General features: G+C 36.2%; 1 protein-coding gene across 1 annotated transcript; it reads right to left on the reverse strand.

Annotated features, from left to right (window-relative positions):
* On the reverse strand, positions 1-23,216 carry ifngr1l (interferon gamma receptor 1-like). The gene is made up of 7 exons (XM_056470653.1): positions 23,006-23,216; positions 11,185-11,302; positions 10,926-11,101; positions 8,810-8,943; positions 8,541-8,724; positions 5,464-5,585; positions 1-4,919 (listed from the first exon to the last, which is right to left on the reverse strand). The coding sequence occupies exons 1-7, from the start codon at positions 23,079-23,081 to the stop codon at positions 4,599-4,601; spliced, it is 1,131 nt and encodes a 376-aa protein (XP_056326628.1). The 5' UTR covers positions 23,082-23,216; the 3' UTR covers positions 1-4,598.
* Positions 23,217-24,931: the final 1,715 nt, after the last annotated feature.

Genomic DNA, 24,931 nt, shown 5'->3' on the forward strand with positions numbered 1-24,931 from the left:
TTAAAGCAGCAGCAAAACAAAGGATTTATTGAAATTTAAATCTTACAACTTAATATAAAACTCTTTATGGACACCAAACATCATATACAAACATAAAATTAAAACAAAATGTGTCTATTAAATAAACAATAGACATATAAATGCTATTTAATACAAGCACAATTGAACTGGCATACCAAAAGTTTGTCCGAAATGGATGTCAATGAGAATACTTGGTTTGGTTAGTAAGTGCTGGCACTGTCACTTCTGCAATGCAAGCTAAATCAGTTTATTTTCCATGTCACCTTATACGGTCAGTGGAGAGATTTTTACATGTGACCCTGAACCACAAAACAGTCTTAAGTGTCGACTTTTGTAATCAGATCTATTAACAAATAGGCTTTCCTTTAAAGGGGACGTATTATGCTCCTTTTACACAAGATGTAAAATAAGTCTGTGATGTCCCTGAGTGTGTGTGTGTCAAGTGTCAGCTCAAAATACTCCACATATAAGACTCAATCATACACTTGGTGCAATAAGGTGCAATGCGTGTTTGGCGTGATTTGTTGCGATTTTCAGACCAGCGCAACTGTAATTTTCATGTTTTGTGTTACGTTGTTTCAATAGCAAATCCATTTGCGCCAATTTGTGGACTCATGGGTGTGCTGGTCTCTAAAGGAGGTTTGTTAAGGCGCATTGTTGACACGTTGCTATTCTGAGAAACTGAAGTAGACCGCGCCATTGACCAACTTAAAGCTGCTCTGAAGTCCAGAGTAGAGCGCGTTAGTTATGCACCGGTGCAGGTCCAAACACTTCACACAGGATGTACACTCCAATATTATTGTTCATTTATTCCTTTGCTGGAGTTTAGAACTGAATTTAGAAATAGTTTTGACATAAATCTTTGCGCTTAACAAAGGAAATTAAATATGTAGGCTAATGGATGTGTTCAATGGAGTGAGTCTTTACCGTTTCCTCATTCCACCAAAGTAAAGGAGTAAAGAGTAAAGAGAAAGTAAAGAGGCTGAATGGAGGAGACTCGTTCTTTATCCTCGCGCTGCAGATGCTCTGTTTAACTGTTAACTAGTGAAGCATTCAGTTTTTACACTTACAAAGTCCACCATGTGAATAGCAAATACACCATGGTGCAACACAACAGACTCCTAAATTGAATGAATGATGAGACTCTAATTGGTTTAATGTATGTTGTGCTCAAAACACACCCAGAACTCATTAAGAGAATAAGCACAACCCTGTTAGACCACGCGCCGCGGCGCAGAGCGCATTTTATCGCCCTTAAAATAGCAAAAGGGGATTCAGACACGCTCTTAATGATTTTGTGCCATGTGCTTTAGACTTTGCACCTAGATCGTTAAAATAGAGCCCCAAATGTGTTCTAACTCTCTGAAACTGACCCTTTTAGGCTTTGATCCTAATTGTGTGGCATTTTGGTGACTGTCGCTTTAAATTCAAATGAGATTGTGTTCTTTTCAAAAGAGGGCGGAGCTAAATTACCAGTGTGTCAGCATAGTGGCAGACTCAATACTTTCAAGAGTTCACACTTAGCTGTGAGCCACGTGAGCACGGGGAGAACGTGTAAACTCCACACAGAAATGTCAGCTGGCTTGGTAAGGACTAGAACCAGCGACGTTCTTGCAGTGAGGCAACAGTGCTAACCACTGGGCCACCGTGCCACCCATTTAAGAAGGAGGAGCAGGGGTGGAAGCGGGGATTCTTTAAAACGAAGATGGCTGTTATATGGAACTGAGGGTATTTATAATGATTTAGGAATCGTCTGATTGGTGAATCATAAATTGGATAATGCAGGACCAGCCGCAAGCAATCATAAGCACGTGATCCTCTCCAAATTAGTTTATAAATTAACTTAATATACTAATGATTTTTGACATCTATAATTCTGACTAATAGAATGTATCTTTGGCTATTGCGTGTGCAAAATAAAACTTGCTTTGTAGTTCAGGGTCACATATTATTGATTGGTGCTAAATATTGATTAAGTGCTAATTAGCTTTTGTTACCGTGGCATAAAGCTTTAATATTAAAAGCATTTCATATAAAAAATAGAAAGGTTCTCATAAGTGCTCAAGTTAAAAAAAAGTAGAACTCAAATGTCATACAGCATCGGCCTTAATCTTTGCGCAGAGGAGTTTAGAGAAATGCAGTATGTTGTATTTACGCTGTATGATCTCATTTATATTAGACATATGAATAACACTTAACAAATGTATATACACACACACTGATGTTATAATTCAGAAACAGCCACCAAATAATATACAATTTTCAAGTTGGCAGATAATTCGACTCAAACATCACAACAAAATTAAGAATAATACTAACATCTATGACTAGATGTTTCCATAAACACAGGCTCATTCTGAAAACGTAGCCCTATGTACATTTCTGGAGATTGTGAATTATGTAGCCAGAGGTACGTATGGCTGCATTTTATCTTTAAAACGAATGTTATGGGGCGGTGTGACACCATTCCTTTTCACGCTTATCAGATGACCGCTTACCCCAAACTTGAGACACAGTAAGGAGTTGACCAGGACGATGGTGTTCGAGTCTGGTGAAGAACGGTTCCAGAAAGCAGGTAAGACAAAAGCCAAAAAAATAAATAAACAAGTAACAAACAGGGTGAGAATGTGGTAAAATCTGAAAACGTGGTAAAAACCAGGCAAGGGCTTTACTTTTTCTGGATTGTTTTAGAAAACACTATCGGTTGGGTTTAGGGAAGGCGGAGCGTGGGTCAGTCAGTTTGACTGCAGACTCTGGTGGATTTACGTGAGAACGAATTCCACCAGAGGCACTCGAATGGCACTCGCGAGAGAAATTTGAGATCTGAACGCGTACACAGTGGCCTCTAGTGGATTCGCAAAAACAAAACTGCAATAAAACGTACCTCCTGGGACGTATCTGTCACTCTCCAGAAATGTTTATAGCGATACGTTTTCAGAATGAGCCTGGGTTGGTTTCCATCCACCTATTTTTATGTGCATTTTGGAATATTGCACAAGAAAATGTTTAATGAGAACAGCAATATGCGCATAAATTAAAAAATGTGTATAAAAAAAACAAATGAGCACCACTGAGTAAAATTAACTTTCATTCGATTCGTAATGCAGGGGTCACCAAACTTGTTCCCGGAGGGCCGGTGTCCTGCAGATTTTAGCTCCAACCCTAATCAAACACACCTGAATAAGCTAATCAAGGTCTTACTAGGTATACTTGAAACATCCAGGCAGGTGTGTTGAGGCAAGCTGGAGCTAAACCCTGCAGGGACACCAACCCTCCAGGACTGAGATTGGTGACCCCTGCTGTAATGCATTTAGTGAATGGACTCCAGCATACTGATGTGGTTTAGTTTCTGCCAGATGCTGATCAGATATAAATGTGTGTGTGAGGGTCTTTGCATCACTAATGTTGGTTTGCAGCTTTCCATTGTTGCAGATGTGAAATGTTGTTGTGCTGATAGCCTCATTCCTCCGTCAGTCCATCATCACAGTGCTTCAGTATTATTCTTATTCTATTATTCCCTTTATTTCAGCTCATATTTTGAGTCGTTATTCTCTTTAAAAATGACTTTTGGTGTATTCCTAGTATCTCTAACAGAAATCCAAAATAAAAGTGTTTTCTACTACCTCTGGGTGTGGTAAAAGTGGACATGATTGTGTTTTCGTGGGTTAATTGTTGATGTGGCGGTGAATCATAGTACCGATTCAACATTGTCATGTCTGCATTGCATTATTTATCAACACAACCCTTTTGTGTAACAGAGTAAAAAGAGCAGCACATATTTACACATTCATCTAAACGTCATTTTAAGATTTGTGGACGCATCTGGATGTTTGTTATCACTGCAAAGCTATTCACATGTTATTTCTAAATCACTAATTACAACTAATATTTCTATATCACACAAAAAAGCTCTTTAGCGTGAGAATATGAGGACATTGAATTACATTCACGTCATATATGCATGAGTGTGATGCTGCTGCAGTTCACTGAATGGCCATTGGTGGTGCTAAAACAAGGCTTTCTGATTTTTATATTCCATTAGACTAACAAAAGTGATGAAACATACATAAAAAGCTCCTGCGTTTAAGTCAGCGCATTGTCAAACTGCCCTCGTGTGGTGCGAACAATTGAAATGACTGCATTTCATAGCGCAGTGCTTTCTGCGTCTGCTGTGAAAGCTGCTTCAATCTAAACAGTGACTATAGATGGAGGAAGATTATTATTATTATTATACAACCCCAAATCAGAGAAATTGACTTGACTTGACTGGTACTTGAGTGGCCTGCCTGCAGTCCCGACCTGTCTCCAATAGAGAATGTGTGACAACAAAGACCCCATACTGTTGCCCACATTGTTTGCAGGAAGAATGGGACAAATGAAAAATGGATTTTCCATGCTGTCCCAACCTTTTCAGATTTGAAGTTGATTTATTACCAAACGAAGTTCACCGAATGGCCACCGGTGGTGCTAAAAACAAGGCTTTCTGAATCCCACACAACATCACCAGAGGAACACAGAGTCTAATGCATAAAGGATTTTGATTAATTTCTGAAAATGGTGTAAACATAGGTTTAGGCCTACAGTATTGGTGGTCGAGGGCCGTATCCCTCTGAAAAGTCTCCGGGGCTCATCTCCAGCAGGCATTTAGGACTGTCGTAATCCGAGGACTTGCCGAAGCCCCCGGAGCTGTCATATTCCTCTTCAGAAGGTGCAGGTTCCTCCACTTCTGTGTTCACAAGGGTATCAGTGGTTCTGGAGACTTCATCATGCACAAAATCTAAGAGGGACTCGTTGTTGTAGACCAGTACTGGATTGTGTGTTGCAGAAGTCATTGAAGAGACATGGGGTGACTCGGGTTGGGAATAGGGTGTTGAAGACGGTCTCGTAACAATGTTACGCTGCAAATGGAGAAGAGATGTTTGGTAAACGGTGCGTTGAATCTGTTTGATGTTTTGACTAGTGTATTCTAGAATTGCAGGTACCTTTTACGTCTCCTAGATAAATCGTGTTGTATTTTTTAAAACCTTAAATAACACACTCATACACTACAGCCAATTTAGTTCATCAATTCCCCTATAGCGCATGTGTTTGGACTGTGGGGGAAACCGGAACACCCGGAGGAAACCCACGCCAACACGGGGAGAACATGCAAACTCCACACAGAAATGCCAACTGACCCAGCTGGGACTCAAACCAGCAACCTTCTTGCTGTGAGGCAACAGTGCTAACCACTGAGCCACCGTGCTGCCCCATAATGGACTCAGTTTACGTTTATTATATATCATTCTAGTTTAAGTAAAAATGAATGGAAAATGCTTGTAATGTAGCCACAATTCTGCAGTGAGTCTTAAAAAAGGGTTATTGCACTACAAAAACATCCTTTGCATTTTAACAAATGTGGATATTAAACAAAAACAAAAGTCAAAGGAGACAAAGACATACCAGGATAGTGGGAACTTTGGGTATTTTGGAGAAATTTTTGTAGATGAACCACAGAATGACCGAAACAATGAAGAGCAAGGCGAATCCACCACAGAGAAAAGCTGCAATCAATTCTGTTTTGGCTAAAAAAGAAACACACAAAATTATTAAGATCATCTGAATCAATTCAAACTGCTAAACATACTGATATTACATGTTTAATGTAAAGCTGGTCATTCAGATATCACTGATAACAAACATACTGCCACTGCTCAGACCAAACTTAAACAGCCGAGAATCGAACCAGCGACCTTCTTGCTGTGAGACCACAGTGCTAACCACTGAGCCATTGTGCCATCTACAGATTAAATTTGTATCACAAATATTTTCACTACTTTAACACACAAAACCTTGAATTTATCCCCTCTGAGCTGAGCTATGATGAGCAATGCATTATGGGACTGGATTCTCCATTTTTTGGCTGAAACAATATACTATTAGGAGGAAGCATGTGTGTATTTACAATCTAATCTGGGTCAAAGATGAAACTCACCATTTTGGTGTCTGCATCACATTAGATTTACAAAAGTGATGAAGCATACATACAAAGCATATTAGCTGCAAGTAGATGTCTATTTAATGTTTAAATTTAACTTTGTGAAAATAAAATGTGAAAATAGCGTTCAGATAATGTTCCCTTGGCATTAGTGTAAGAGATTTATGTACTGAAAAATAAACTATTGCTGAAATGTGTGTGAAACGCTAGCGTGCTTTCAAGGACAGTGGCAAATTTTCAGATTTCAGATTGGGGTCAAACTTTTTGATATGTCATCTGATGAGTTTTGATCTAACAATACCTGCTTTTTGAACACAAACTAATGTTGCATCGCATTTTTGTGGGGTCTTTGGGTAATTGTGGTTAAATATAGCTTTTTTTATTCTATTATTTAAATATATTAAATTTATTAAAGAATATTTTTGTCCAGAAAACATAGTAATGGTGAAAAACTGTAATTATTTTGATTAATAAATACCCCAGCAGGTACAGGACGTCAACATGATTTCAGACTCAAGTTGTACACCAACGCTGTGGGGATGTTGCATTTTGTTTGAAAATCAAAATCGGGTTGATGCCAGAACCCAAGGTCAGGCCGAGGTCAATTTCCAACCTCCAACCTAAAATCAACTAAATATCAAAGCCTAATGACATTACCGCCTCATGTTGTGTGGATGTTACCACTATGACGTCTATCAGACGTTGGATTTTGGTTGCCATACCTGACAAAATAAATGTCAGTATTTGACGTCAGTATGATTTAATATGTTGGCTCGACGTTGGATTTTGGTCACTTTCCAACACAACCTAAAATCAACCAAATATCGCCGTCTTTTGACCTCGTTATTGGTCGTCAAAATAACGTTGTCCTTAGATGCTGGCTAGAGTAAATTTTGGTCACCTGACATCACAACCTAAATCTAACCTAATATTAACGTTTTACGACACTGTGTGGCTACTGGGACAATACCATTAATTTGAAATATTTCATTTAGAGAGTTTATATATAGATATATAAAGAAAAAAACTATTAATCAATCAGCATATTAAAATGATTTCTACTTGAATGGAGTAATGATGCAAAATAAAGTAAAAAACATGTACAGAAGACTACGGTCCGATCCCATTTCTACCCCTTATGCCCTATTCACACAGGGCGTCAGCTTCAACACTTCCCATTCACTTTGAATGGGTGACATCAGGCGTTACTGAACTGCATTGTGCATTCCACCGACGGAAGCGTCAGCCAATCAGATCGCTGTATGCAAATACACCAGCTCAGACAGTAGCCGATTTGCTATGACAATCGCGTCAGCCCCAACTTCAGACACGCCTTCTGCATTAATGCTGAAACCCCGTGTAAATGAGGCGTTAGCCCTTCCCCTTAACCCTATACCTTGTTTTGCGTGTTCACGTGAAGGAGTAGTGGTGTCCCAATTCTCTTTAGCTTGAAGGCAGAAAGCTAAGGAATACACCAGCCTCAACGGCAGCATGGCTGCACACGGAAGTCAGGAGATTCACAAATTAGTATGTTTTTGTCACAATTTTTTAAATGTTCAGAATGGTCAAAATGTTTTAATATATTCATAGAGGCGTTCATGTCTTACCGTCATGCTTTAAAAAAAAAAAAAGACAAGTGGGTAGTAAAAATTTGGGTGGTTTCGCAACGGCGTGCCCGCCAGCCCTGGTCTGCCCTTATTAACCTGCTTTGATCTCCAAAAGATATGCCATAGCCCCCGTTCTTCGCATACATATGCTTAGAACACTGTAAGAAACGCTTGTGAGCTGTCTCCTCGACACGACACCCCCCCCGACACGACCCCCCCCCCCCCCATTGGTTAACGCGGTGCGAATGTCCGCTGAAGTTCAGATTTTCAAACTCAAGTGATTCGCGTCAAACGCGCAAAACGCTCAATTCGCGCTGCGCCATTTACGCGTATCGCGACATTCGCACCGCGCCATTTGCGCGTAACGCACAGCGGGATGTCTATTCGCGCATTTGCATTGATTTAACATGTAAATCACTCGCGCTTGACACTCCTTCCGTGTCTGGTGTGAACACAGCATTAGAAGTAAATTTTGAAGCCCTTCCCTTTCACACTCTGTTTCAAGGGCCAAGGGGAAGGGGTAGGGGTACAAAAATAGAATCATGATTGGGTCTACATATTTACAAAGCAAATCACTATTATTAAAATAAATAAGATGACAACTTTTACTAAACAGTGAGCAGAAGACCTTTCTTCCAAGAAACATATTCAGTCCAAACAACAAAAACACACTACGTCACAATAATACTTTATTCCTGGCACAGCAATTACTCTTTATCTTTAAAAACATGCCATATATCAATTCATTTTCCATTGTCTAGCGCAGAGTTCATGTTGTCTGAAAGCATTGTGGATCTTCTGCAGAGCACTCATTCAATCCCACTACATCAGAGATTTTTACACACAGTCTAAACTTTAATGCATCACAGAGAGATGCATTACGGCACTAGTAAATTAGCTTATCTAAAATCAAAGTCTAAATGGTTTTTAGTTACCCGAGGCAGGCTCCAGCTGAGGGACACACACATTTCTGTAGGTGTGTACAGGTATTGATGCGATTTTCCCCTCAAACTTCAGCTCCACACACTGGCCGGCCAGAGACTGGTTCACGTGGACTTTTGCTTCGCACAAATTCTCAAGCTCATCCTCGTCCTCAAAGCATGAGTGCGAGAACTTTTCCTGGAGATGAGGAACAGTGGGGTTCTTTTATAAAAGAAAGAAGTCTTCATGATAACATTTACAATGGGTTCTCTCCATTTCCAACCTGGTTAAGGGTGATGGTGTATACGAACTCCTCCTCCAGACTGGCCTGCGTATAAAATGCTGAAGGATGCTTGAAGACAACCTCGATCACATCTTTGTGCACAGACGCATCCACAGGTGGAAAGTCCAGAGTGCCTGGAGAACAACACATGCCACTATTACTTAAAGAAACACTCACTCACTCACTCGCTGTCTTTTACCTCATTCTCTGCTCTATCAGGTGTTACCACAGCGGAATGAACCGCCAAAAACAGAAATAAAGGACAAATTCATGCCAACATCACAACGTACAGACATATTTTGTAGTCAAAGCAGAAATGTGTTTTTTTAACAGCAGATGGTGCTCTTCGTTTGCTTTTAACAGCAGACATTACTCTAGAAGCTAGTTTCTAACTGCAGATGGTGCTTTAGGCAAGTTTATAACAGAAGATGGCGCTCTAGGTTAGTTTTTAACAGTAAACCGTGCTCTAGGCTACTTTTTAACAGCAGACGGTGCTCTAGGCTACTTTTTAACAACAGACGGCGCTCTAGGCTAGTTTTAACAGCAGACGGTGCTCTAGGCTAGTGTTTAACAGCAGACGGTGCTCTAGGCTACTTTTTAACAACAGACGGCGCTCTAGGCTAGTTTTAACAGCAGACGGTGCTCTAGGCTACTTTTTAACAGCAGACGGTGCTCTAGGCTACTTTTTAACAACAGACGGCGCTCTAGGCTAGTTTTAACAGCAGACGGTGCTCTAGGCTACTTTTTAACAGCAGATGGCGCTCTAGGCTACTTTTTAACAACAGACGGCGCTCTAGGCTAGTTTTAACAGCAGACGGTGCTCTAGGCTACTTTTTAACAGCAGATGGCACTCTAGGCTAGTTTTAACAGCAGACGGCGCTCTAGGCTACTTTTTAACAGCAGATGGCGCTCTAGGCTACTTTTAAACAGCAGACGGCACTGTAGGCTAGTTTTAACAGCAGACGGCGCTCTAGGCTAGTTTTAACAGCTGACGGTGCTCTAGGCTAGTTTTAACAGCTGACGGTGCTCTAGGCTAGTTTTAAACAGCAGATGGCGCTCTAGGCTACTTTTAAACAGCAGACGGCACTGTAGGCTAGTTTTAACAGCAGACGGTGCTCTAGGCTAGTTTTAACAGCAGACGGTGCTCTAAGCTAGTATTTAACAGCAGATGGCGCTCTAGGTTAGTTTTTAACAGCAGATGGTGCTCTAGGCTAGTGTTTAACAGCAGACGGTGCTCTAGGCTACTTTTTAACAGCAGACGGTGCTCTAAGCTAGTGTTTAACAGCAGATGGCGCTCTAGGTTAGTTTTTAACAGCAGATGGTGCTCTTGGTTTGTTTTTAACAGCAGACGGCGCTCTAGGCTAGTGTTTAACAGCAGATAGTGCTCTAAGCTAGTGTTTAACAGCAGATGGTGCTCTAGGCTAGTGTTTAATAGCAGACGGTGCTCTAGGTTAGTTTTTAACAGCAGATTAACTAGGTTAGTTTTAGACAGCAGATGGTGCTCTAGGTTAGTTTTTAACAGCAGACGGTGCTCTAGGCTACTTTTTAACAGCAGACGGCGCTCTAGGCTAGTTTTAACAGCAGATGGTGCTCTAGGCTAGTGTTTAACAGCAGATGGCGCTCTAGGTTAGTGTTTAACAGCAGACGGCGCTCTTGGTTAGTTTTTAACAGCAGACGGTGCTCTAGGTTAGTTTTAGACAGCAGATGGCGCTCTAGGTTAGATTTTAACAGCAGACGGTGCTCTAGGCTAGTGTTTAACAGCAGATGGCGCTCTAGGCTAGTGTTTAACAGCAGATGGCACTCTAGATTAGTTTTTAACAGTAGACGGTGCTGTAGGCTAGTATTAATAGCAGATGGCGCTCAAGGTTAGATTTTAACAGCAAATGGCGTTCTAGGTTATTTTTTACAGCAGATGGCGCTCTAGGCTAATGTTTAACAGCAGATGGCGCTCTAGGTTAGTTTTTAACAGCAGATGGCGCTCTCTATTATAGGAAGTACTGTGAAAAATTCCTGAATCTGTTAAACATCATTTGGGAACTAATTTTATAAAATAATTCACACGAGGGCTAATCATATTTATCCCCGTATATGATGAAGTTACAATCAGAGGACTTACACTTGTGGGTTTTCCCATCGTAATAATCTGTGCTGTAAGTGAATTTAACAGAGAGGCTTTCAGAATTCTCCTGTCCAACATCTGCCGTCACCAACACCACATAATGATCAGTGGTGTCACTGCTGTAGCTGCTGATATCCAGGAGCGTCTCAGAGGTTTTCAGCGTCTGAGAATCACTACACACGATGGAGACACAACAGAGAGATTAGGAGAAGACATGTTTCAGGAATGAAAGGTTTATGATATAAAAACCAGATACCTTTCATAGGGAATGAGGTTTACAGTGAACATGGGCTGCTGGACTGCACTACCGTAGTTCCAGTAAAGGACATTCTTGAAGTTGTGACAGACAACACTGAGGTTTGTTGGAGGAGGAACTGCGGAAGAGAAAATATGCTTGTTAGATTCAGTTTTAGTCACTATAATTGCCCGATTATTACACTGCAGAAATAAGGTTCCTCTTTTTTAATTTTCCAGTAGAAATGCCTGCTTATTAATGCTTCATAACCATTCTTAAATCATGACTCCTTTACTTTAGAACTCTTATTTTCTGTTAACAAAAGTGAGATTTTGCTTAATGTGATGTAACCCCCCCCCCCCCCCCCCCCCCAAATGCAATTGCTCTCTAATTACTCACACTCATGTGTATGTACACTTTAATGAATTTCTTTCTTCTGAGACTTGTTCACAAAAGGTCACACTTTATCATATTAGACAGCAATTTAACTTTTGGAAATCGTATCTCTAATGTCACAAAAACTGCTTTCTTTCATCTGAGAAATATCACTAAATTACGAAGTATGCTATCCATCTCAGATGCAGAAACACTAGTCCATGCTTTTATGACTTCTAGGCTGGATTACTGTAATGCACTGTTTCTGGCTGCCCAGCATCCTCTATTAACAAACTTCAGCTAGTACAAAATGCAGCTGCCAGAGTTCTTAGCAGATCTAGAAAATTTGATCACATCACCCCAATTTTATCCTCCTTACACTGGCTGCCTGTTAAGTTTCGTATTGAATTTAAAATATTGCTTCTTACCTTTAAAGCTTTAAATAATCTAGCTCCTGTTTATTTAACCAATCTTCTGTCTCGCTACAATCCAACTCGCTCTTTAAGTTCTCAAAACTCAGGGCTTCTGGTAGTACCTAGAATAGCAAAGTCGAGTAAAGGAGGTCGAGCCTTCTCATTTATAGCTCCTAAATTCTGGAAAAACCTTCTTGATAATGTCCGAGGTTCAGACACACTCTCTCAGTTCAAAACTAGATTAAAGACCTATCTGTACAGTAAAGCATACACTCAGTGCACCACTTAGCGGTATGATACATAATTATGCCCCACACAGGTTCTGCATCTTGTTTATATACACTATGAACAGCAGCTACACTAATTATTCTCTTTATTCTCTATTTCCACCTAGGGATACTCATCCCGAGGCCCTCAGAGACTACGCAGCGCCACTGATTTGATCCAAGACCAGCGACGAGATGATCCCAAGGTTTCCATAATCCTGGACCAGGCCGTATGCTGAGCAGCATAGGAAAAATGGTCATGCCCAACTGAGCCTGGTTTCTCTCAAGGTTTTTTAATTCTTCACTTTTACCAATTGGTGAAGTTTTTTCCTCGTCGCTGTCACCACTAGCTGGCATGGTTTGGGATCTGTAGAGCTGCGCATTGATGGATTACTCTTCAGTATTTGGACTCTCAGTAGTGATTATTAAACCACACTGAACTGAGCGGAACTGAACTAAACTTAAACACTGAAAACTGAACTACACTGTTTAATTTTACTATGATCTTCTATGTTAAGCTGCTTTGACACAATCTACATTGTAAAAGCGCTATAGAAATAAAGGTGAATTGAATTGAACTTTACAATAAGGTTTGATTAGTTCATGTATTTAGTAACATGAACTATTAATAAACAATACCAACACAGTCTCATTCTGAAAATGTAGCCCTATATACAGTTCTGGACATCGTGAATTATGTAGCCAGGGGTGTGTATGGCTGCATTTTGTCTTTAATACATACGCTACGAGGCGGTGTGACACTGATCATTTTTCATGCTACCCGCTAACCGATTACCCCCAAACTGTTATCAGTTTGCGCAGTAGCTCGCCATGTATGTCAGTGGACTGGTTGACCACAACGAAAGGGTTCGAGTCCGGTGAAGAACGGTTCCAGAAAGCAGGCAGGAAAAAAACAAAAGCAAAAAATAAATAAAATAAACAAGTAAATAACAGGGTGAGAATGTGGTAAAATCTGAAAACATGGTAAAAATCAGAGGCCTTTTCTTTTTCTGCATGGCTTTTGAAAACACTAAACCTTTCCTTGCCTTAATCCAAAATCTTGATCATTTGGTCCCACAGTAAACATGACTCTTGATAAGTAAATAGTTTAAGAATCTGTACTAGAAAATAAAGAATTAGAGGAAGAACATGATTTTTTTTTTGACTCATGACAAACAAATCCTCTCCAAAATTGCGTAAGAGCGACTTTTTCATCATTATTGTTGTTATTATTACGCTTTTCTAAGTAGACTGTTACAGATAATATTGACATAATAAAGCTATTGAAATTTTTTTATTGAAAAGCAAATTTATTCTAAAAGACTCACAGAATTAGCCAGTTATTTGAGATTAAAGGGGTCAGTGTGTGCACAGGAAGTAGCTGCATGTGCTTGAAAGGAAGTGCAAGTCTTACACAATAGGACTTGAAACACAACCGAGACATCCGACTGAACATGTGAACTGTTTCTGCATTCATTATAATTATTAATGCTATTATAATCTTTAACCCACATATACTACTTTTAATGTGAATAAAAATGTAAAAATTAAAAAAATAAGTTAACCTAATTACAAAGAAAAAAAACATAATTTTAAATTAAAATAAATCTTAAAAAAATATTAAATTAAAAAGAATAAAACAATTATTAATGAAAATAAAGCTTTAAATTGTTTTTAAATAATAAATTACAAATTAAAGTAAATTAAAAAATGTTAAAAAAGCATAATAATTAATGAAAATAAAGCTTTAAAAATAAATAAAAAGCATAACTATTAATGAAAATAAAGCTTTAAATTGTTTTTTAATATTAAATAAAAAAATTTATTAAACATTTGTAAAAGAAAAAAGGTTGATTATTAATGAAAACAAATCTTTCTAAAACAATTATTAAATTAAAATAAAAAAAGCATAATTATTAATGAAAATAAAGCTTTTAATTGTTCTTCAATAATAATTAAAAATTCAATAAAATAAAAAAGCAAAAGCATAATTATTAATAAAAAATAAATCTTTAAATTGTTTTGTAATAGTAAATTAAAAATTAAAGTAAAATAAATTTTTTTTAAAACCAAAACAGCATAATTATTAATACAAAATAAAGCTTTAAATTGTTTTGTAATAATAAATAAAAAATGTAATACAATAAAAATATTTAAAAGCTTAATTATTAATGAAAATGAACCAAAAAGACTTTTTGAAAAGAAAACATAATTATTGAAGCTTTAAATTGTTCTTTAATAATAAATAAAAAAAATTTATTAAATAAAAAAGTAAAAAAGAAGAAAAAACATAATTATTAATAAAAATAAAGTATCAAAAAAGCTTAATTATTAATGACAATAAATCTTTAAATTGTTTTTAATAATAAATTAAAAATGTAATTAAACAAAAAAAGTAACAAAGAAAAAAAGCATAATTATTAATTAAAATAAAGCTTTAAATGGTTTTTAATAATAAATAAAAACATAAAGCAAATTAAAAACTATAAAAAACATAATTATTAATGAAAATAAACCTAAACATTTAATTAAAAGAAAAAAGCAAAATCACATTAATGAAAATAAAGCTTTTCACTGTTTTTAATCATAAATTACTAATTAAAGTAAAAAGAAAAAAGTATAATTATGAAAATAAATCTTTAAAAATATATTAAAAATAAAAAAGCATGAAAATGAACCTAAAAAAAAATCTTGAGACTTGAAAACAGGCTTGAGAAGAGAAGTGAAGTTCAGAAAGCAGAAGCTTTTGCGCATTACAGGAAGTTTACAGCTCCTATCACACACTACTGATGAAGTTTAGTTTTGATTTGATGCCATTCCCAAGCAATATACACACAGCTGAAGCCAAAACCTTTAATTCTTTCAAATAGTTCTGTTTATCAACACATTTTTAAACACAATAGTTTTAATCTCTAAGTTCTTTTGTTGTTGCATAATACTTTACTAGCTATTTAAATACTAATATTGAGCTAAAGTGACAATTGAATGCTTAACTAGGAGACGTAAGGCCTAAGCCAGGATAGTGGTTTTGTCTGTATCAGAAAAAATATATAATTTTCAAGGGTTAATAATATAAACCGTAGCAGTTTTTAAATTATATATATATATAATTATATATATTCTAACTCCAGCCAAACTAAAAGAAAGAAGACTTCCACCAGTAGAGAAATACAATAGAAATGTTTGTTTTTATTATTCTTTGGCTAAAGATCAGGGTGTGTGTCCTGCCATTGTTGTGGGGAATTTATAAAAGCAACAATTAATTGTATTATAATAAAAGTAGCATTTAACAGAAATCATCCTGCAAGCTGTTGCTTTTAAAATCCTGTGTTTAAAGCCATTGTTTTGGTCTATATTAAGCGCGACGGTGGCGCTGCTGCTGTCGAACACTGCTTGAGTTCACACTGATTTCCATTTGTAACCACGTGTGATGAGTGACATTTTCTCACCCGCTCAGATCACAACTGCTGCGGTTTTTACTGTGACACAAGTGTGAAAATTAAACCATCCACGCATGTACTGTACTTCGACAACAATCTCCGGCACAAATATTTTCTTTTCGAGTATGAGAACGAAGAGGCAAACAAGAACTGAGAGAAAAACAACGGATGAACTTTCAGATATGAAAAAGAAACAACAAGTGGAGGGAACTGAAGCCTTCATTAAAGGATTAAACGAACAGTACACCCTAAACTGAAAATCCTGGCATTACTTAGTATTAATTACTTGTTTGTGGTCAACACAAAACAAGATATTTTGAGAAATGTTGCTCTGTTTCTGTCTTGATGCACACATATAAGCAGTTTATGTGTTCTTAATTCATTTAAAGCATTAACCAAATACATTTTTGATTACAAAAATAAATAAAAACCTTATTTATTTGCATAAAATGCACATACATTGTTTAAGACGACCATCCCATTATGTAAATAGATTATAAATATACTATTATTATTCTATTAAATACTAATATTCTAGATGTCCTATTATTATACTCATATTATTTTATCCAAAGCAATTTTTATGAACTATACTAATTAGTTTAAACCATTACAACAACAACAACAACAACAACAATAATAATAATAATAGAGGGAAGTGAAGCTTCCATTAAAGCAACAGTACGCCCAAAAATGAAAATTATGTAATTATATTGTATTATTTACTTGTTTGTGGTCAACACAAAAGAAGATATTTTGAAAAATGTTGGAAACCTGTAACCATTGGCTTCTACTATACAAGTCAATGGCTTTCAATATATCTTCTTTTGTGTTCAACAGAACAAAAAAGAAAAGTGAAACTGGTAAAAACAAGAAAAAGGTGAGTGAATTATGATATTTTTTCATGTTTGGTGATCTCTCAATGAAATAAAACAGATGGACAACAACAACAACAACAACTGGAGGGAAGTGAAGCTTCCATTAAAGAGATAGTACACTCCCCCCAAAAAAAATCTGTCATTATTTATTCACCTTTAACTTGTTTCAAACAGTTTGAGTTTTATTATTCTGTTGAACACAAAAGAAGATATTTTGAAGAATGTTGGAAACCTGTAACCATTGACCTCCACAGTATAGAAGTCAATAGTTTTCAATATATCTTTTTTAGTGTTCAACAGAACAAAAAAAGTAAAAGGCGAGTAAATAATTTTCATTTATGGGTGATTATGAAATACAATAGTTGGACATGTGAAACAACAACAACAACAACAACAACAACTAGAGGGAATTAAAGAGAATTTATTAAAGAGATAGTACACCCAAAAATTAAAAATCTACCATTATTTACTCAGCTTTTACTTGTTTCAAACAGTTTGTGTATTATTATTCTGTTGAACACAAAAGAAGATATTTTGAAGAATGTTGGAAACCTGTAACCATTGACCTCCACAGTTTAGAAGTCAATAGTTTTCAATATATCTTTTTTAGTGTTCAACAGAACAAAAAAAGTAAAAGGCGAGTAAATAACCACAAAAGAAGATATTTTGAAGAATGTTGGAAACCTGTAACCTTTGACCTCCATAGTATACAAGTCATTGGTTTACAATTGATCTTCTTTTGTGTTCAACAGAACAAAAATTCAATTAAATGATGAGTATATAATCACAATTTAAAGTTTTTTGGTGATCTATCTACACTGAAAAAAGTGTTGCATGCAAAAATGTTGCAAACAATTTATTTGTGTTGAATTTAAACAAACAAATTAAACTGCGCAATGGTCAACTTAATTTGTTTGTTTAAATTCAGCCCAAATAAATTGTTTACAACCACTTAACGTAAAAAAATTGAGTAAATCCAAGGAATCATCTTTGAAAATTGTTTTCAGTGTATGAAATAGAACAAATGTACAACAACAACAACTGGAGGGAAGTAAAGAGATTCCATTAAAGAGATAGTCCACCCAACATTTCACGTTTATTTACTCATTATTTATTCACCTTTTACTTCCTTCAAACAGAACAAAAACAGTAAAAGGTGAGTAAATAATGACTATTTTCATTTTTGGGTGAACAATAAATCTATATACTAAAACAAAAGTAAAATTCTAAAACCTCTGCAAACTGAAACAAATATAGATACCGATCAGTATAAAAACCACTGTGGGAAACCTGAAGTATGTTTGCTGTAAGTCATGTGATATCTTGCAAGCAGCAGGATAAATCCACACCTGCATGTACTAGCATGCATCACATTTTGTACGTTTAATAGATCCAATTATATCGATTTAACGCCCTTTAATTTTGCTCAAAGCATTACATATAACAGCCTTTTGATGTTTCATTATTAAGTTAATGATTGACGATTAATCTTTTTATCTGTATTTATTTATTATTATTCATTTTATTATTGTTGGAAAGTATGTTTACAGTGACGTATGGTTATTTTCTTCTCCAAACAACTGTAATTTCAGCTTGAACTGATGGACATGGGCCTGTCACGATATCTAGTTTTTGTTGTGCAATATATTACACCAAAATACACTGCGATAAACGATATTATTGTCATTCATATAATGCCACTCATTATATAATGCCAGAATAACAATGTAATATCATCATAATGCAAGTGCACTCTTCCAAAGAACACGTCATATTTTATTATTAGAAATATTCTATTTAATTATAGTCGATTTATCATTTAATAATGAGGCATTGGAATCAGAATGTGAAAATGCATATCCTAAATAAATAATAATAGATGTTAACAAATAAGTGCAAGGTAAAAAGTAGCAGAGGCTGCGATATCAGATCTATTTTCAGTCGTCAGGCACCCACATGATAATATCCTATAGGAATTTATAGTAAATACTACGGTGTTTTTAGCCATACTGACACTGACATCTCCGGGAGAGATGTCCACCTTCCAATTGTAATGTTATGATGCTACTTGCTAGAGTTGTTTTTTTTGTATGGGCGATATATATTGCATCAGCAAAAACGATTGAGCTTATGTGTGTTGTGCCATAAATCCATATATTGACTATTCTGACAGTCCTAGATGGACAGTTTTAATGCAGTTCAATAAGAGTTGTGGGGTTTGTTGGTTGCAACCCAGGCTCATTCTGAGAACGTAGTCCCGGGGACGTTTCCAACCCAGGCTCATTCTGAGAACGTAGTCCCGTGGACGTTTCTGGAGACCGTGAAATACGTAGCCGGGGGTACGTACGGCAGCATTTCATTTTTTTAAGCGAACGCTGCGGGGCGGTGTGACGCTGTTCCTTTCGGCGCTTGCCGGCCGCTCGCCTCCGTGTGGAGGGCTTTCCCGCTGCAACCAGTTTGTCCGGTTAGCTCTTCGTGTACTCTGGCGGACTCGAGGCGCAGAGAGGGGCTGATCACGACGACGACCGGGTTTGAGTCCGGGGAAGAGCGGTTCCAGGAATCAGGTAAGAAAACAAAAACAAAATCCAAAAAATGAAGCGAACAAGTTCGTCACAGGGTGAGAATGTGGTCAAAATCCAAAAACGTGGTAAAAATCAGACGAGGGCTTTTCTTTTTCTGGACGGCTTTTGTGAATCGTCGTTGGTTGGGTTTAGGGACGGAGGAGGGTGGGTCAGCCGATTGGCCAGTCGCACGGTCAATCATTCTGTCATCCAGGCAGACAGGCGGAAGCTCGTTCAACAGAGGCCTCTAGCGGGTTTACGCGAGAACGGCGCGGGGAAAAAGCGCGCACAGCGGCCTCTCGCGCATTCGTGAAAACAAAAACTGGGGCGTCCTCCCGGGACGTATTTCGCGGTCTCCAGAAACGTCCCCGGGACTACGTTCTCAGAATGAGCCTGGGTTGGTTGAGCCTAAATGTTCTTAAAAATGTCATTTAAAATGATTAAAACCAACAGATCTTATATTTAAATACACAAAACACAGAGACTTTATCATCTCCTGTAGACTTGAAAGCCTCTGATTATTCATCACCATGAATGGCTTTAAATTGTAAACCACAAATGCAATTCTATACAGTGTACAAAACATGTCCATATTAATAAATTTGAGTCCACTTGCTTATAAACGCCACAAAAAATACAGTCTTAGATGCACAGAAATCAATAGCAATTCTTCGTATTCTTCATCTATTTAAAGCACTAACCAAATACATAGAAAAACTTGTGTGCTTAAATTGTTTTTTTAAGCAACCATCCAATTATGTAAATATATTATACATATACTAACCATATTATTATATTAATTACTAATATACTATTGTCCTAATATTATACGCATTCAATCTTTTTAACCAATTTAAATATAATAAATACAAATAAATATAATTAATATAAATAAATACATGTGTACGTACATTTTTATGAGGTAACCATCCCATTAGGCATCTAAAAATACTAATATATTTAATAATTCAATAACTTGACGTTTAAAGCATCTGTTTGTCCTACCAGACACTGATCTCAGCTCATAAATTACATTATTCTTCGTCTGATGGACCATACAGCACAGCAGATCAATTTACTGCATTATTTATTGTACAAGATGATTCAGAATAGTCAGTCAGCATTATTATTACTGTGATACTTTGCAGTGTTCATGCTGTTGCCTTTGTTGATTTGATCGTTAGTTCCTATTGAAAGCTTTTGAATAGTATGCACTATTGCAGACAAGACTTCTCGACGTACAATGGCTTACATGTATTTACACCCTATTCTTATTATTTTAGTCCGTTTTAGGTAACACTTTAATTTAAGTACCAATTCTCACTATTAACTTGTGGCTTATAAGTCTATTATTAAAATATTAACTGTTTACTAGCACTTATATAGGTGAAACAGTGGCTCAGTGGTTAACATTGTAGCCTCACAGCAAGAAGGTCTCTGGTTCGAGTCCTGGGTCAGTTGGCATTTCTCATTTCATGAGTTTGCATGTTCTCCCCGTGTTGGTGTGGGTTTCCTCCGGGTGCTCCGGTTTCCCCCACAGTCCAAACACATGCGCTTATAGGGGAATTGATTAACTAAATTGGCCGCAGTGTATGAGTGTGTGTGAATTCGAGTGTGTATTGATGTTTCCCAGCTGGAAGGGCATCCGCTGTGTAAAACATATGCTGGATAAGTTGGCGGTTCATTCCGCTGTGGTGACCCCTGATAAATAAAGGGACTAAGCTGAAGGAAAATGAATGAATAGTACTTATGTAAAGCACATATTCTGATGATTCCTAATCATACCCAATACTGAAATCTAACTACTAACGTTACTAACTAGCCGACATAAACATTAACTTTTGTTTTCGATAACATCATAATGTAGCAGCCTCAACGTACAATCACAAGCTTTTCAGGTAACACTATAGTTTAAGAACCAATTCTCAATATTAACTAGTGGCTTATTACCTGTCTATTACTAAAATATGAACTGTTTATGAAGCACATGTTCGGATGCAGTCTTATTCTACATCCATCCCTACTGAAAACAACTGCCTAAACCAGACTAGGCTGGTTGGCTGGTTTTAGCTGGTCAACCAGGCTGGTTTTAGAGGGGTTTGGGCCACTTTCAGGCTGGTTTTCAGCCATTTCAAGCCTGGTCTTAGCTGGTCAGGCTGGGAGATGACCAGCTAAAACCAGCTATGTCCAGCTAAGACCAGGCTTAAAATGGCTGGAAACCAGCCTGAAAGTGGCTCAAACCCCTCTAAAACCAGGCTGGTCAACCAGCTAACACCAGCCAACCAGCTTAGGCTGTTTTTTTCAGCAGGGTAATACCGAAACCCAACTACTACTAACTATTAATTAGCAGCTAATTACAAGTTTATACCAATAGGACAAGGTAAAAGTTGTAGTTTTTGCTTTATAAATAGCAAAAATTGTATATTAAACGAAGTGTGACATCAAAAAAATCATGCTATTAATGACTAACGTTATACATAGTAGCACAACAGCAAATCAGGTCATTATTGGGTAACTAATATTTGTTGTAGCTTACTATTTAATAGTCTACTATAACCACTATCTTTTTTGTACTTGTTTTAAGAAACAAGTTACTTTTTGTTATACTACACACAAATAAATCCCACTGAACGGCGAGTCTCTTATGCTAACGTATATTGAAGAAAACAACGAAGCTAATGGGCTTCACATATTAGCACACAGGCCTTAGATATATTAAACAACATGGTTGATTATTATTACATATATAAACACGTTGTTTAACACAATTTACACTCAAATCAGTTAAAAAAAACTAATAAATACTACTATATACAGAGATAACTCTGAGGTATTACTGAAACATGAAAAACTACAATTTTTCCAGCACATTTCCAGGACCACAAGCCTGCTATAAGAAATAACTTACACATCTAATCAAACCACATCCAAACAAAACTTATTTACTTCAGATATCAAAGTCAAGCCGATAAACACATACAGTAAAACACGTACAATCACAAGCTATTCATTACCCTTTTTAAATTATTTTAGTGTTTCAGGTAACACTATAGTTTAATAAACAATTCTCAAATATTAACTAGCGGCTTATTACCTGTCTATTACTAAAATATGAACTGTTTATGAAGCACATGTTCTGATGCAGTCTTATTCTACATCCCTAATACGTAAACCCAACTACTACTAACTAATTAACAGCAAATTACGAGTTTACACTAATAGTACAAGGTAAAGGTTGTAGTTTATGCTTTATAAATAGCAAAAATTGTATATTAAACAAAGTGTGACGTCAAAAAAATCATGCTATTAATGACTAACGCTATTCATAGTAGCACAACAGAAAATCAGGTCATTATTGGGTAACTAATATTTGGCTGACGGTTTTCTCACTGAAAAATGCAAAGCATTTGTTGTAGCTTACTATTTAATAGCCTACAATTAAAATAGTCTACTTTGTACTTGTTTTAAGAAACAAAAGCTACCTTTTTGTTATGCTACACACAAATAAATCCCACTGAACGGCGGGTCTCTTATGCTAGCGTATAACGTTATTGAAGAAAACAACAAAGCTAATGTGCTTCACATATTAGCACACAGGCCTTAGATATATTAAACAACAAGGTTGACTATTATTACATATATAAACGTGTTGTTTCGCACAATTTACACACAAGTCAGTTTAAAAACAAAATGCTAATGTTACTAACTTATACAGAGAAAACTTTGAAGTATTACTGAAACATGGAAAAACGTCATTTTTCCAGCATGTTTCCAGGACTACATGCCTGTTATATGAAATTACGTTCACAACTAATTGAATCACATATTGTTTACATCAAGATACCACATAAACAAATAACGTTCCAGTAAAACACCGTTAGCATAACGCTTGAGCAATACGTCACTCACCAACACCGAATACACGTTGGCAGAGTGTGACGTACAATAATCCCAACTGGATCCAAAAACCAGGATCTCTGGACATTTTGATGAACGGGTTTTCCAGAACTACTCAGGCCGATTTCAGATGTGCGTCCACGAGCAGAGCCGCATTTCCTGAATGTGAAGAGTGTGTTCGTGCTCCTTTCGCCTTTTCTTCTCTCCTCTGGAACCACAGTGGGTTGCCAGATATTCACGTATGACCCTTTTAATAGCTAACGTGTAGCGGTTATATAATCCACAGCACGGGTTTCTGTTTTATTTTGATATCTATTGTTTTATTGTGTCAAATATCTGACCCGTAGCCAGTCTATTAAAAGGTGTTGCCCTTTTTTTCTCAAAACGTGGACCTGTCTGCAGTTATTCGAGGTTTAAATACTGCATTTTAGTGACATTTTAAACACTAATTTAAGATGGATTAGTTTGTCAGATGATTATCATTACCACACCTTTTGATGCAACAAGAATACTTCCTACAAAGTGCTTATGATACTAATTTTTCTTTGCAAAAAATTATGTTTATTTACAAATGTGCACTTAAACCATAGGTTATTACAGTTTTATATAGAATTTTCTAGAATTTTAGAAATATGAAAAAATACTTATTTTTAAATGCTAATTTATTATAATCCATCATAAAAATCAAACAAACAAACAACAACTAAACATTTGGAATCTGTTAAAACTTGTTTTAGATTAAAAACTGCAGCCTATAGGTAAATAACAAACTGGCCAGCTCATTTTCTCAGTCAGAATTTGTCCATTTAAATAATAAAAGCCTTCTATCGTTGGTTATTTTATTGGTTATTCTTCGTAAAGCCTTCTTCTATTTTTACATATTTTCAGCTTCTCAGACACACAAGAGCGTTTATACAGTTACCTAAATATTAGTCCATTTCATTGTGGATATTCGTGAGATTTTTTTCAAAAGATATTACTATAAAACCGTCTACTTTTCCTGAAGTGAATTGCAGTGTTTACATTAGCATTCACATAACTCGCCATCCTATATAACTGGGAAAGCCAGTCAGCAAGGTTATTTTAACCAATGAAAACTTATTCTATTACGTTTAATAGTTTAATCTAAAGACTAAAACAATTGGTCACAAAACATTTACTGAAATATATATATATATATATATATATATATATATATATATATATATATATATATATATATATATATATATATATATATATATATATATATATATATATATATAAAAATACTAATAAATAATATGTATAGGTATGCTTTTCTACGTCATTCTTTCTTTCATATCATTTCAATATTTGATAGAACTAAATATTAGCATAACAAATGTATTATTATTATTATTATTATTATTATTAATAAAAATCTGATAGTATCTTATTCTGATAAAGTTTGCATAATTACGATTACTTCATATTTAATCATAAAATTATTAATGAAACGTCTAATATAAAAGGGCAATCAGATGAAATGAACCAACACAATAAACGCTTCAGGAATGATAGACGCATTTAAACAGATGAGTACATTATGATTTCAGAAATCAATGCATTATTTTATTATTCACAAGTAATTTTCTTTATTTGGTTGTCATTATGTATTTGTCGTATCTATAAATCGACCGTACTCATGGAGCTGTGGAACGCTTGTTTCGTTTTTGTTGTGTGATCTGGCAACACACAATTCAAGAAAAGATAAGGTGCTTTCCGCTTTGTTGATAAACTACAAAAGCACATCAGGCCACAAATGTATCTCTGTCAGTCATGTACACAGCAGCTTACCTGAATCTTTCCCTATTGTGCCTGAGTATAGAACTGGTAAATATTCTGTGTGAAAGAGCGGCTTCTATATATGAGTGTGTTTCTCTGCTTGTGGGAGAAGTTGTTTGTTATGAGCTTTCT

This window comes from Danio aesculapii, chromosome 13 (genome assembly GCF_903798145.1).
Source record: "Danio aesculapii chromosome 13, fDanAes4.1, whole genome shotgun sequence".
In the NCBI taxonomy this organism is placed as follows: domain Eukaryota; kingdom Metazoa; phylum Chordata; class Actinopteri; order Cypriniformes; family Danionidae; genus Danio; species Danio aesculapii.

Excerpts from the sequence above, each read along its gene's own strand:
- ifngr1l (XM_056470653.1), bottom strand. The coding sequence starts at position 23,081 with ATGTCCAGAGATCCTGGTTTTTGGATCCAGTTGGGATTATTGTACGTC. Across the intron at positions 11,303-23,005 it reads CCAACGTGTATTCGGTGTTG|TTCCTCCTCCAACAAACCTC; the intron begins GTGAGTGACGTA and ends TCTCTTCCGCAG. Across the intron at positions 4,920-5,463 it reads CCAAAGTTCCCACTATCCTG|CGTAACATTGTTACGAGACC; the intron begins GTATGTCTTTGT and ends CTCCATTTGCAG.